We start from the raw sequence: 15,674 nt of genomic DNA, 5'->3' as shown, positions 1-15,674 counted from the left end.
CTGTTCATCTCCCTTTTCCACTCCTTCCTATTAGTGGCACCCAAGGCTCAGCATCCTAATGCATGGGCTGTCAGCTTCCGGAAAGGTACCAGAGGCGATAAAAAGCAGCCAATGGCCCTGCTGTGTTTGCTTCTCTCCCTGGCACTAAGGAGCCACATTTACCACAACCCCTGCCCTGTGGAGGGATTCAGAGCAAGACAGTGGCAAGAGGGTCTTTAATTTCTGCATCCTCAAACTTTGCATTGGGCTTACCATCCACAGACATTCAAAGTTTATATTCTGAATGAACAAATAAATGAGTGTTTAATGGTTTCCAGATTAGGTAATATTTGATGGCCTGGGAACATGGCTTAGAAATAAACTGTGGCAGCATCTGAACAATGGGTCAAAGTGTAAGTATTCTGGTGCTTCTTTTATACCTCTTATTGAAATTATTTTCTCAGTGACTGAAACCAAAAAAAGATACCAAGGAAGTAATGTTTAAGTTCACTGTCGAGTTTAACATTCTTTGGAAAGGTCTACCTTCCTTATGTGTCATAAAAAAACACAAACCTTTATTTGTGTTAAAAAGAGCTGCAGAAATTCTTTCCTCAACCTTATATTTGAAAGTAATGATAATTGCTACTTACACACTTACACACACACACACACACACACACACCCCCCAGAGGTGGTATTGTGGCTTGTAATTTAGATTTTCAGAGTTAATTAAAAAGAGCTTCAGGCCCTCTTAATTCCATTTCCACTTCCTCGCCTTTTAAAAAGACCTGGAAATGCCCAATGTTTTCATTATGGAGAAACAAATCAGCAGTAACTATCAGATGTAAACCAGTGAGGAACTCTGACCACACTGCTGCTCACTGTCCAATGGGCCATTACTCTCTGATCCTGCCGCCCCCACTGCCATGGCAACCCGAACCAGCTCTGGTCCTGTTCACACCTGACAGGGTGCTCATTTCCTGGGCATGACCTGAAAGGCGATCTGGTTCAACCCCACAGACTAGAAAGGGCCATGAGTGATGATTTGATAGGGAAGGAAGAATGTACACATCCTGGTTCCCAAATACATACACATTCACTTACATAAAATGTGAGAGGTGATAATACAGTGGTTAAGCGGACAGACTCTAGAACCAGGGATAATCATGCTCAAAGCCTAACCTGGATAGTTACTAGTCAGGTGACCCTTCTGAGCCTCAGTTTCCCCACTTATAGAATGCATATACTATTGTCCTCCTATCTTTTAATGAGATAAGGCAGACAAAAAAAGAGCTTGGCTTCTGGGTAAGAATCTGTAAGTACCAGCTATTAAAGCAAAAGTATAATTAGTAAAAAATTATTTTTTGTTGTTATTTATCCCTAGGATATTTTTATTGAAGAAATTGTGGTTTAGAGAAGCAAAACTACTTGTTCAGCTAGAGACAAAACCAGTCTGCAGCATGTTCTTCCCCCACCCTTCTCCCCAAAGCTCTGAACTCCTCGACAGCTCTTTAAATAGACCATCAAGAATTTATAAAGGAAACTCTTTCACTTTCTTTAGAAATTCTTTCTATCTCCCTAACCTTGTGAAAAGCGGCAGAACAAACCCATTTTTTTTGCTTCGATGTACCCTGCCTCTCTCTATAGAATTAAAATTTAATTAGAACCCAAATTAACATGAGAACTTGCTGCCTTGGAGAGCTTGTAAATTATTCAAATTTATTAAATTATATAAATTAAATTATACAAATTTATTACTGAAAAAACGTTAGCATGAAGATAAGTCACTTGGGAAGCTGTTTCTGTCCAAGAGGGGAAGTGTATGGGATCAGGCCTACACCGGTGCGGGAGACGGATCCTCAGTGACCAGGGTGGCTCCCTGAGGAAACCACCACTCTGCTTCAGGCCTTCAAAGTACAAGTAATTGATTCATTCTAAGGTCAAAAGGACTGGCCAGGCCTGTCCCATTTGGGAGGCTCACTTGTTTAAAAGAGTTTTTGTTTTTTTTTTCCCACCTTTTTTCCCTGGGGGAGGGGGGAAGTTGGGGGTGGGGGTGGCGAATAAATCAATTTTTCATGGGTCGAATGGGCTCTGACTTTTCTCATTCAAAGTCCCCTCAGATGTTTATTTTGTTCCGTTAAAAAGACCAGAACTCAAACAGATGTACCCCTTGGTTTACAGTTCCCACTCGCAGGGACACATCTGCAGTTAAAAGTGGGAAAACATTTAACAGCTCGTCGGGCCTGATAAATAAGGGCCGTTTCTCATGAGGTCTGGTCACAATGGGCCAGTTGTTTAATTTTAGGCTGCTCTTCAAGCTGTAAGTCCCCACTTGATGTCTGAAGGGTTCAGAGAGCAGTGGAAGTGGTCACATTTCCTTTGAGTAGGTACAGAAAAGGCCTGCAAAAGCCACCCCCAGATCAAACCAATTTCCTAGTAAGAGTGGCAACCACTTATTTCAGAAAAAAAATTAATAACAAGGCAAATTAATAGCAAGGCAAAACCACTTCTGTTTCTGGTGTGAACTGACAGTCTGTATATGATGCCTATGGAAACCATGTCGTTGTATATCGCCATCTCGTCAAAGACAGCAGCATCGTGCTAATTCTGGAGTGTGGCCTCACTGGCCCCCCCCATGCCCATCAGAGCAGCCCACAGACTCAGGAAGTTTAAGAAATATTGAGGCAGAATCTCTCTTCTCATTACACCTTCTCTGTCTCCAGCTGGCTGGCTCTCTTTAGAGAAATTTCTTTGAAGGCTAAAGAAGTTAAAGCACCTACCACGTCTTATAGTAAGTCAAAAATATAAGATGAATGAGCTCTCCGGAAATATTAAGGCACATTTTCTAAATTATTCATCTTAGAACATTGCTTGCCTTTCAGATGCCCTTGGGGTATTTCGGCCTCCATGCTAACAGTGACTTCTGAACTAAAGCTATCTAAGTCATGAAACCCTCAAACTTTCTTGATCAAAGCAGTAATTGAGAAGCAGAAGTTAGGATAAGGGATCAACATCAAAACACAGGAACCGGAAGGCCTAGGAAGGTTAAAATATAACTACAAGTGTAACTGGATCAAGAGAACTCACATGGTGATAGTAGGATTTATAACCTTCACAACATTCCCCAAACAGTGGGATGACTCTAATGCTGGCTGCTGTGGCAATTCCTGCCTATTTTTCTGGAAGACTGTGTGGATCAGAGAGATGAGAGATCTAATCTTGCCTGGAAGAAGTCATCAAAGTAATCTGCTTTTATTACCTGCTTCATGACAAATGAAAACCACCTGGAGCTGGGATGGTACACTCAAGGACTCAAAGGAAACAGAGGTATGGTAATAGGGAATGGTGGGGACTGTGGCAAAATAGAAAGTGCATGCCTGGTCTAAGGTACATTAAGCAAATGAACGACCACATTATGCACCCAACAAAACACAAATTCAGCCCCAAGACCATAAATTTAGAACCCCTAATCTAAGGTCACAGCTGATTTCTTTGTTTAATTAGGAAAGGGGATGGGTTATTTGGGATGAAGGTCAACATGACACCAAGCCTTCCTATGAAGTTACTCAAAATCAGATATATGCTAAACATTAACAACATTTAGTATTACCTTGTGTATGAAACTACATTTGACCATGAGAGGTTTTTTTTGGAGGCTGAATAAAAGCGCCTTTTTTTTTGGTGATGGATAAGAATATGTCTGTGAATATTTACTGGAATAGAAATGATAATAATTATATTAGTAGTAATTGGCCTCAATTGAATATTAACTAGTTTTACCTTATTTGATGTAAAACTAGTAACCATTTCATGTGGGCCTTTACTTATTTTATTGCAAAAAGGCCATGTTATCTTTAAATGCTGCAAATTTGTATTAAGAAAAAAAAAACTGTTTCCATGGGTTGAAGAGATAAAGCCTAAATATGATAAACTTTGCTAGGAATTTGCCATTTATGATGTAAAACTAATATGTGCCAATACAAAAAGTCTAGCTAAAATGAAACTCTATCTCCGTTATTGAAATTTATGCTCAATCAAGACTAGAGAACTTTTCTTACCCAGCCCACGAGGATGTGACCAACATGTTCGGTGGAGCCATCCGGCTTCCGAGCATCTCGAAGTTGACTAAGGAGCTCTGGTTAAAAAAACAACAACAACAAAACAAAACAGAATGCTTATTTTGTTAGGCATTCAAATATGAACAAGACTGGAAGTAGATTCTGGGTTAATCACATTATTACATAATCATGACTTGTGGGACGACTCAGTTAAGGCTACAAGTCATGACTCATTCTGGGAGCAAAATTATACCTTCGTGTAGAGGAATGAGAGAGTCCAGTGTTCCAAAAATTTGATTCAACTCTTGTTCTGTCATTATGGAGAGTTTCAGCATGGGGTCATGATAGGCCTGCACAAGAAGGGCAAGAGATAGAAGCAAACATTTAAAATCAGAGGAAGCAAGTGGTTAATGTAAACAGCGTCGGTGTCTGTGAGACCCCACATAATAACAAAATATTTGGCCCTCCCCAACAACTTCTTCCAAAATGCTGTGGAGACACCAGATGGGTGTGGCCAGAGCAGATGAGAATCCAGCATTGCCTTGGGCCATCTGTGGTTGTTGATAAACCAAAGCATATTTTAAAAAAGCTTTTTTATTCTAGTATATCATACATCTGGGCAAGGGCACAAATCCTAAGTACAGAGCCGATCTGATTTGTATAATGTTTTAAAATTTAACATTATTGAAGACCTTGCAGCTTGAAAAGCTGCTAATTTATACAGAATTAGTTACTAGCAGGTTCTTTTTCAATTAGTCCCTATTTAAACTAAGCAAAGAAAAAAAGAAGAGGCCATTAAGAGAAGGAAGGGAAAAATGAAGGGGGAGAAATCGGAGGGGGAGACGAACCATGAGAGACTATAGACTCCGAGAAACAAACTGAGGGTTTTAGAGGGGAGGGGGGTGGGGGAATGGGTTAGCCTGGTGATGGGTATTGAAGAGGACACGTATTGAATGGGGCACTGGGTGTTATACGAAAACAATGAATCATGGATCACTACATCAAAAACTAATGATGTATGGTGACTAACATAACATAATAAAATAAAATAAAATTTTAAAAACAGAAAAGAAAAGAAAAGTGATGGCATCCTTTATGACTGCTCTGAAGCCAAAAGACCAAAATCTCTGTCAATCTTATCATCTCTTATTAATGATAATTAAACAAGAACACACAATCATACCCAGGTCACTGTAACAGAGTGCAAAAACTCAGATGGCACAGTCCCTGCTTCCAAGAAGATTTATAAAGCTAATTGGAAGGTAAGAAAAACACGTGGATAATTAGATATATGTTTTTAAAAGCTCAAGACTAAAAACAGGAGAGATGTCCCATAGCAGCAAAAGCTGATCAAACTATAACTGCTTAGAGGGTGAGAGAATTAAAGCTGGAGTAGTCAAGGGAGATTTAAGAGCTGCCTGGCATGGAGAAGGAGGCAGTAAATACTGGTGAGGAATGAATTGAGATTTGAGCTAGTTCCTGGAGGATGGCTGGATATGGATGGTTGAAAGGAAAGGAAGGGTTTCCAAGAAGGTAGAACCACCATAAGCAAAAGGACGGCAGTAAAACATCCTTAAGGTGCTTAGCTTCGGGAAATCTTGAAACAGAGTTAAATGCCTTCTTTGCCATCTCCGTCTTCCTCCTCCTCCAGCCCTGCCTAAAAACACAGTTTCTTGGCTGTGTCCAAGCAAAGTGTGGATGGCCATCTCCTGGGAATGTTACAGATGGGACTTCATATTAGCAGGAATCTGGACTAAGGACACTTAAAAGAAGGGAGGCATCTTTCCAACCCTGTGATTCTTTAAAGGGGGCTGGGAATATCAGATGAAGGAGTCTGGATTTCAGCCTTCGGGGGGTGGGGGGCGTCACTGGAATGGAAAGGTTTTGAGGAAGCTTGTTGTCCAGACAATACAGGCTACAAGGCTTGGGTTTCCTCTCCCTTCCCGCACACAATGTGATTAAAACACAAGTTTCTATATAAAAGACCCTAATTCACATGATAGTATCCAAATGCCTCACTTAACCACTTTCTCTACTTAGGAGATTCAAGTGGCTTTATTTCTAAGACATCGTTCCAGTTTCAGACATCCGCATGCTTGCTCCCAAGGGTAAGGAGGCTCCGCCATGAGAGACAATGAAATATATGGAAAGTCAGGCCTCTACGAACACTTCCTGATTAAACTCAAATATTCTTTGAGGTGCATTAGAGACATGCAAAGGAGAAACCCTACAGGCACCAGATGCAGAGAACCTTCTTGTTTTGAGCCATTTTCCCCACTACTTGGTTTGTGCAGATTCTTCTCAATTGTTGATGATCTGTCTTAGTCATAAAAAGAGCGCTCCTAAAGTACAATCTTAGAATTGTAAAATTACTCATAAGAGGAAAAAAAAAAAGGAGGTGGCCCAAATGACTACTGGATTCAAATTTACCTTTTTTGCCAATTTCAAGTCCTCTATCAAGTCTTCTTCCCCTTGGGAAAGCTCAAAGATTGCCTGCAAGCAAAGACAAAACACATTCACTGAACACTCCATTTATGAGACCAAATTCAAACAGTGCTGGTTCTGTTGCTCAAAGCCCCAGATCTACCCATTTCTTAAACATTTTTAAAGGATTCCTTAAAAAGTTAAATTAACCTGCAGCAAATGCATCTAAGTAGCTAAAACCTTTTATAAAGGAAGAATTTTGCAAAACTTCTATATAATGTACTCACCCATTTGTGGAAGAAAGGGGTCCCACATATGTTTCCAACCCAGTAAGTCATCTTTCACGTTACAGAACTTGGGTGCAGCCAGACAAGAGGGAACTATTTTAGGTAAAATAATGACAGTTGGATTCTGCGTCTCTCATGTGTGCAGCAACCATCATAAACAGGTCTGTTCTCAGTGATGGGCATGGCAGTATTATGAACTGGACCATCACAATTTGTCTTTGTTCTACTCAACAGAAGGTGAATCTCAGCAGAAAGCTTTATTCTTATCAGCCATTTGTCTTGAGGCTGGAATTGTAGGAAGAATCCAATATTTTATCACTCTAAATGTCTGGTGAAGTTAATTCATTCTAAATTACTTCTCAGCCCTACACGGTACAATAAATAAAATTATAGGAGCCAGCTGTGAGCAAGAGTGTGTAAATGGACCATTTCTAATTTGGCTCTATTAAGCCATCATAATTTCAGAGCTATGATGTGCAGAATACTCTTTCACTCATCTGGGAGTCTAAACTGTTGGCAAACATTGTTAAAGGACTCTATGTTTAGTCCTTTAACAGGAGTGATAGTTTGGGGACTCCTACATTTCTTTCAGACTAAAGGGAAGAAGTGAGCAAGCCTGGAGAGCACCCTCCATCTCTAGGGTGGATGGAGTATAAGACAAGGAGTTTGCTCTCAGATAAAGCAGGAGAAGGCAGAATACTGTGCTGGAGGCCATGCATGGTGACCCCTCCCAAGGCCCAGTAAAGCCACATCATGCCCTCCTGGTATTCTGTTTTGTTGAACCAGACTCACAGGAGAAGTTGTAAACATAGTACAGTGAGGTCCTGTGCCCCCACTACTCAGCTTCCCCCAATGGTGATGTCTTCCGTAACTACAGAGCATCATCAAAACCAGGAAATGGGTTGTCACAATACAATTAACTAGACTTTACTTAGACCTTCCTCAGATTTCCTTGTACATCTGTTTTACTAGAGCTTACTTACATAGGTGTGATGGTCTGACTACCAAATGTGGTCCCACTGACCAAATGTGGTTCCCAGGAGAGGAAAACCACAGAACCCCATACTGGGAAACACCACCGTCAGATGTCTGTTGTGGGACAGCACAGTGTCACCATGAAGACCATGGGCTCTGGAGTAGGACAGGACCTGGGTTCAAATCGCAGCTCTGTAACTTTCTAGATGGGCGAACTTGTATTCACTGTACCTTAATAATCTCCCAATCTGCAGAATCAATCCTTCTTTCCTTCCCACTATCAGATCGTACAAGTTATATAGGCATACTGTTAACACTTGGGAAAACATAAAAAAGTGGAAAGTGGAAAATTTTAATGTACCCATAATACCATCTTGTTAACTATTGTTAGGGTTTCTTCATATTTCTTCACAGATTTTTTTCAGTGCATGTATTATTTTAAAATGCTTTCTTATTTCTTTTAAATAGGTGATACATTAACACAGTTCAAAATTTATAGTGCACAAAGGGGTATATGGTGAAAACTTTCCTTCTTACGTCTATCCAGCCACCCAGTTCCCACCCAGAAGGCAACAATGTTACCAGTTCCCTGGGAATCCTTCCAGAAATATTTTATAATTCTACAAAGCAAAAATGTGCACCTACACACATATATTCATTTTTCCTTGTTCTTTCACATAGATGGTAAAAGGACATAATATACCCTATTTTGTGCCTTGCCTTATCCACTTAGCCATACATGCATACCAGCACTTCTTGTTACAGCTACATTGTAGTCCATGTATATCTTGTAGATATTCATTATTTAGCCAGTCCCTGACAATAGATGTTCAGGTTCTTTTCAGCACTATTATAAACATATGAATAACCTTACATATATATCTTTTCATCTGTGTATAAGAAGGCAGACAGATTCCTAGAAAGGAATTGCTGAGCCCAAACCTAGAAAGCTTTCAAGTATGCCTTTTGCCAATGTCGGGTTTTCCACAAAAATGGAGGGTTCCAAGGGTTTCACTAGATGATGCACTGGATGTGCTTTGGGCACAGCCTGGCACTTGACAAGCTTTCTATAAAGGGTAAGATGACCATAGTCCTTTAGAGCTATTGATACAGAAAACTTACAGGTCATGAAATGAACTGCATTCCCTAGATAAGTTCTCCACAAAACCGAATCAAAGTTTCATAAACTGAACATTTTAAAATATTCTAGAAGTTGCTATCAACATATAACTCAAGTGATTATTTTTGAGAGCTCTGGGATCCTAAACAGACACTTCCTGATTCATTTTCTTTGTAAATTCAGATTTTCACATCAGTTTCTTTTTAAAGCAGGGGCCGCCCACCCAGCTGGATGCTGGGTTCTCAGTTCCTTACAAGGCGTGACACCCATTTGTCCTCCTACAAATGCAGTGAAGAACTGACTGGGAGCCCGCGGTGTAGACACAGTTTGGCTCTCGCCTATAGCGCACTTCGTTCCAGACACAGGGCCAACTCCTGGGTCCTGAGCCTACCTCCTGACGTTTGATTTCCTTGGACGGAAGCATCTGATTGACGCACACATCGAAGGTCTCACTCCACAGCTTGCTGTCTCTCCGCTTCGTGCTTGAGGGGGCAGCATTTCTGGACCAGGGTCGGGGGGCGAGGATGTCAGGACGGCTCTCGCTGCGGAAGCTGATGGAACGCTAAACAATGAGAAAAACAAACCATCACGGGGCCATGGCAGGACTTGGGTGGATTGTTAGAGCAGCTTCCTGTCACTGACAGAATATAAATCAGATATTCACAAAAAAGAGAGGACAATGCCACAAGGCCTTTTGGGAAGTGGGGTGTTTTCTTGAGCCTACGTGCTAAGGGAAATTGGGCAAAGGGGCTGCGTTCACACATGTACTGGGAGTATCCGTTCCGTAAGACCCGGACACGGCACAGAAACATACACAAAGGCAGCTCTCAGAGAAGCCACAGGCTCCACATTTTTTTCCAGCGGACAACCCCCCTTCTTCAGAAGAACAAGGATTAACAGCAGTGGATGTCCTTTACATCTGGCTAGTACTCCCACTCTCCTCCTCCATCAAGGAACAGAAGGCCGCTATCCTTGGGTATCCTACTTGGTGCACAGTTTGGGTGGGATGCCCCAGACCTGACCAGTCAGAGTAGTCCTCCACCCTGGTTCAGGGACGGGTACCTGCTTCTCCAAAATGTGCTAAGTGGTTCATGGGAGAAAGAGTGGGAGGGTCTTTATTCCTTTAGTATTGTGAACCCAAGAGACAAAATAAGCAGGAATTTCTTGCAGCAGCTCTCTCTAGTCATGCAGATAAGTCTATCTGCTTTCAAGGAGAATAAAGGGACACACAGAATGAAGGACAGAGGGAGAGGGACTGATGGAGGGAGGGAGCAAGCTTTAACCACACTGTTTAAACCCTTGGATCCCACTGTACATGAAGCCAGGAAGAGCCACTCTTCGATTAAGGGGTTAATACATTCCCCCTTCTGTTTATATTAACTTCGGTTGGGATTCTGTCAATTTGAAAACTACCAACTAATATGTATATTAAATGCCATCTTGGCAGCAAATGATGCCTGTCTTTGAGGTATTTTCTTATTTTTCTAGAGGCTCTGGTAGACTTTGGGGTGCTCTGACTACCTGAAGTCCACTCTTGGGGCTGAAACATGCTATCACAGTGCCTTCTCACGACAAGTACAAATGATCAAGAAGAAAGCTAAGTGAATCATCTTTAAGCCTTCATCCTAGAAGATTTCAACACCCTTATTGGGAACTTTGCCAAAGCACTGAGGTGTTGCTGTGCTCAAAACCACATTCTTATTTAGTAAGACATGGCTGTGGCCACATGTGCATGGCCTTCAGAAGTTCCAACTCCTCAGTCTGGCATAGAAGGCCTCTTGTAATCTGACAACAGTCTATATAACTAGAATCACTTCCTGCCACTCACCTGTGAGCCCTCTATTCTCCAGCCCTACTAGGCAATCTGCCATTTCCTAAATGCATTATGCTTTGCCATCCCTTTGTACTTCCTTCAAGCAATCTTCTTTTCCTGGGATGCTTTTCTTTCATTTACTAGCTGGCTAACTCCTAAGTGTCCTCAGGATATACCTCAAACTCCTCCTCTAAGAAACCTTGACCACTTTCCCAGAGCAATTTGGACATAGCTCTGATATAGCAATGATCACATTTTATTACACTTACTGGTCACCTGCCCTGATCTATAAACTTCCTGAGGGCAAGAACTGATTTTGCATGTGACATATGAGGTTGCCTCACTGAGACAGTCTAAGGCAGCTTCCAAATATTTTGAGATTCAACAATAAAATTTAAGAAAGAAAAGAATTTTAAGGGAGCTATTCAACATAAGGGCATTGTTAAATAAGTTATAATTCATCTGCTTGATGGTATACTATCTAGCCAATTAGACAATTCTGAGACCATTTTAACAGCTAAAAATCCCTTCTATGTAAGTTAAAATCAGAACTAAAATCTGTATATGAATACTGTTTCTAGTTATGAAAAAAAGCACAAGAACAAAGATATAAAAGGAACACCAGAAAATTCTATTGTTTTTGCCCGATGACATGATAGGTGATTTTTTATCCTGTTTATAAATTTTTTATAATTCAAGAAAAAATGAATAAATGAAAAATGTAAAAAGAAACTTCCAAGGGGCTTCAAGGTATTATCATAACCTTCTTGAAGCAGGAAGTTAGCTGTTTACAAGTAGCAACATGAGTTCCTCAGGCTGACACAGCCTTCCAAGAGCCCCTGGGCTCATTAGTGAGCTCATGATCACTGGACCAGCCCCCGATGCTGGTCAAGAAAGAACTTGCACCAAATACATGGTTCATTAATGGTATATCGCAAATCCTTGTGATCTCTTGAAAACAGGCCCTTATAAACAGTGACCAGACTAATGCTTGCAGATCCTCCGCACTCAGAATCAATTAGCCACAGGCACGGAAAGGTCAAAACAAGCAAAGTGAGTCATCAGGTTACTCACTGATCTCAGTTTTCGGTTCTGATTACAGCCGGGGTGGGAATTAAAGAGTAGAAAGAGAGGAAAACACAAAAATAAGATTCAAAATGAAAGACATTTTCCACTTTCACTCGAGAGAATCAACCGCCCACCTTGTAACAGTTTCAACTCAACCCCTGACCAACTTAAAATTCCCCTCTCCTCACCACCAGTTCTCAAGTAACTTATGCTAACTTTAAATTTTCATACATTACAAAAGTATATAAAACTAAGTACAAATCCCCTCATTTTCCCAGAAGTAACTGCTATTAAGTCTGTTCTAGATCTTTCCAGACCTTTTAAATGCATTTGCCAATGATCACAGAAAACAGAATGTTTTCTCTTCTCACTCAACAATATGTCTCTTCGTATTTGCATATAAGACTCATTCTACAAAAATAATTTATGGGGGTAAATTTCACATAACCTAAATTAACCATTTTTGTGAACAATTCAGTGGCCTTCAGTACATTCACAATGTTGTGCAAACACCACCTCTGTGTAGTTCCAAAACATTTCCATCACCCCAAAACCACTCTTTCTCTTTAATGAGTGCAGAGTTAGTATCCCATGGTCCAGATGGACCACATGGATTTAATCAACCTCCCACTGATGGACATGAAAATCGTTTCCAGTGTCTGGCTATTACAAAAAGTGCTTTAGTGAACATCCTTTATGTATTTGTGCTATTTTTATAAGGCAGATTCCTTAAGTAGAATTCCTTGGTCTAAGAAATATCTACATTTTAGCATTTGACATGCATTTCCAAATTTGCCAAATTGACCTCCAGACACTGTTTCAACTTCATTGTCCCCAGAAAGGTATGTGAATTACCTTTTTCCACACTCTATCAACAAGATATTATTATTAATCTAATAGGGAAAACAACTACAGCTGATCCTTAAACAACATAGGTTTGAATTTTGAGGGTCCACTTACATGCAGATTTTTTTTTCAATAAATATGGTACAGTACTATAAATGTATTTGCTCTTCCTTATGGTTTTATTTATTTATTTATTTTTAAATATATTTTTTAAAGATTTTATTTATTTATTTGTCAGAGAGAGAGAGCACAAGCACGGGGAGCAGCAGGCAGAGGGAGAAGGAGGCTTCCCGCGGAGCAGGGAGCCCGATGTGGGACTCGATCCCAGGACCCTGAGATCATAACCTGAGCCAAAGGCAGACACTTAACCAACTGAGCCACCCAGGCAACCCATCTTCCTTATGATTTTAATAACATTTTCTTTTTACCAGCTTACATTATTGTAAGAATACTGTATATAGTACTTCTACAAAAGATGTGTTAATTGGCTGTTTATGTTATTGGTAAGGCTTCTGGTCAGCAGCAGGCTATTAAGTAGTTAAGTTTTGGGGGAGTCAAAAGTTATATATGGATTTTCATCTCTCTGCAGAGTGTGGGGGGTGTCGGTGTCCCTAACCCTTGCATTGTTCGAGGGTCAGCTGTATACCTTAACTCCAGTTTCATGTTTTTGAAAAATATGACTGAGCATATTTTTATGTATTTCTTGAAAAATTTCCCAGAGAGCTGGAGATATTTTTCTGTTGTAGTTTGAGGGGGGGGGGGGGGTGGGCGGGGAAGAGAGAGGTGAGCTATACTAGGTGAGCTCTATTATTAAGAATTCTTCGTTTTGTGTTTCCTTAGTGAGTGGTGGGCTTGGGAGCAAAGGGGGAAGGGACCGGGCAAAGTTCACATACATCAAAGAGGGGCCTTTATGTGCCTGCCCACACTTAGCACTTCTGATGAATTCTCTGATCCTCACAACCACCCACACGGTGGGGGTTTATTCCCACTTTACTGATGAAGAAACTGAGGCTCGGGGAGGCTAAGGCACTTGCTCAGGCAGGATTCAAAACCGGATCTGTTTTGCTCCCAAACCTGATCTCTTTCTATCAAGAGGGCCATATGCCTGCTACTTATATGCAAATCATGCACTGGGGGGAGGTTTCAGTGATATGGGCCTTCTAAGAGTTTAAATCTAGTTATGGAGAGGGAATGCGTTTACTTATTTTTTAGGAATAATGACTGAGTGGCTCTTTGACCAAACAGATTAACCCGTTTGGTTGGGCTGGATTAAAAGAAACGTTTTATTTTTAACTCCACTTAGAAAGGGGAAGGATGCTGAAAAGTCCCCAAAGTACAATAAAGAATGCTGGTCAGGTGTGTGGTCGGCACTGGTCAGCCCTGGGGACAGCTGATAGCCAGCCAACCAGACCCAAGCCATGGACAAGTATTTAAGACCATACAACATGACCTACACCTCTCCCAGTCCTCAGTACAACTAGGCGCAATTAGATGAGAGGATTGGAGCTGGGGAAGGAACATGTAACTACTGCTAGGAGAAAAACCCCAAAGAAGAGGATGCCTGTTGAGGGAGGAGAACAGCTATGTCCCTTCCAGTGCCCATCCCCCTTCTCCTGCTTTATTTTCCTCTATTTTCACCATGTGCTGTGTGATGTCATTTACTGGTTTCTGACATGTCTGTTTCCTCCCAGTAGAGGGTAAGCTCCTGGAAGGCAAGGATATCTATCTGTTCTGTTCACTGATGGACTTATTAGCAACTGGCACATAGTAGGGGCTCAACAATTTTGCTTAATGAATGAACAGCATGCCTTGTTTGTGCTGGGCATGGTGAGAGGAGCTTTAGAACCCTGTATAACCAAGAAGTAAGGATTGCTAGCCCTATTTTACAGATAAGGAAACCGGAGGCTCAGAAAGGGTAACACTTTGCTGCAGGTCATACAGCTAATGAGTGGTGCTCCAGAATTTAAACCCAGGTCAATGGTGAACTCAGAATGATGACATAGGTCTGGTCTATTTCAGTTCCCAACACCCCCAAACCCAGGCCCCTGGTGACAGATTTAACCAATATCCTATCCTGCTTCCCCTACTGTTAGATTCAGAGTGTGGTAGGAAGCATGTGCCCAAACAAGTGACTTTCAGGCTACTTCTCAGTCCATGACAGAGATTCTAAACCTTGCCACCAGTAACATTTTGAACCAGAAAATTCTTTGTTGTGAGGGGCTGTCCTGTATCTTGTAGGATGTTTAGCAGCATCCTTATCACTAACCCTTAGATGCCAGTAGTGCCCGCATCCCCATTGTGACAACCAAAACACCTCCATTGCTGAATGTCCCCTGGGGTGAGAAACACCAGTCCATGCTGACTAGGAAAGACCCAGCCTTGCGAGGGTGGCATTAAAAACAGAAACATGCACATAGATCCCTCTGGGTGTGGGGAACGAAAAATGTTCCAGGACAAGCAAGAGCTTCCATGAGGGAATCCAGTTCAGCAAATGAGTCAAAAACCTAAAGCTCATAATTACTGGCAGCTAAAATAACAATAGCTAGAACAGGCACAGATGACGCAGATTTAGGAAATGGGTGCTCGTGTATATGCCTGAGCTGGGTATGTGGAAAAGATGCTGCAGGTGCAAAGGGGACTGTCTGCCAGGTGGGAAAAGAGGGACCCTTTACACATGTCAGAGGAAATGTAAACCCAGCAGGTGAGGCATGATGGAACAGATTTAATTTGTTAATGCCGCCTGTTCAGCGGGGTGCTCCCTCACCCTTTTCCAAAAACAGAAGGTCTCTACAGCTAAAGATAACAGGCTCCAATAAAGAGAGTTCAAGCTAGGGAAATTCTCTGCAGTTACCATTGCTATTTTGTAACATGGTTTATTATTAAATGGATTGGAAGTTAGGGTGGGACTGTCAGAGGAAAATGGGTTTCTATGTTGCTACTATAATGGATTAAACCAAAATGTACAGTAGTTATGGCTGGGATTAGAAAATGGTCTTGAAGAACATCTTGGAGGAGTCTCTTATGGAAGGCTTGATTAGAGCAATTAACTTAAATTGAGAAATAACACTTCTCAGTTTTGTAGCTTCCATTACTTTTGACCCTCA

General features: G+C 41.3%; 1 protein-coding gene across 3 annotated transcripts in view; it reads right to left on the bottom strand.

Annotated features, from left to right (window-relative positions):
- Window positions 1–15,674, bottom strand: part of ARHGEF3 (Rho guanine nucleotide exchange factor 3) — a 296,174-nt gene that overhangs the window by 17,421 nt on the left and 263,079 nt on the right. For all 3 annotated transcript variants that reach the window (XM_021695012.1, XM_044921399.1, XM_044921404.1), the window contains 4 exons: window positions 9,235–9,405; window positions 6,468–6,530; window positions 4,291–4,387; window positions 4,038–4,114 (listed from right to left, as the gene is read on the bottom strand). In XM_021695012.1, the coding sequence (XP_021550687.1) occupies window positions 4,038–4,114; window positions 4,291–4,387; window positions 6,468–6,530; window positions 9,235–9,405 (408 nt within the window). The remainder of the gene's footprint in view (window positions 1–4,037; window positions 4,115–4,290; window positions 4,388–6,467; window positions 6,531–9,234; window positions 9,406–15,674) is intronic.

Source organism: Neomonachus schauinslandi, chromosome 1, assembly GCF_002201575.2.
Source record: "Neomonachus schauinslandi chromosome 1, ASM220157v2, whole genome shotgun sequence".
Classification (NCBI taxonomy): domain Eukaryota; kingdom Metazoa; phylum Chordata; class Mammalia; order Carnivora; family Phocidae; genus Neomonachus; species Neomonachus schauinslandi.
The sequence above is the reverse complement of the archived record's forward strand: the minus strand, read 5'-3'. Positions and strand labels throughout refer to the sequence as shown.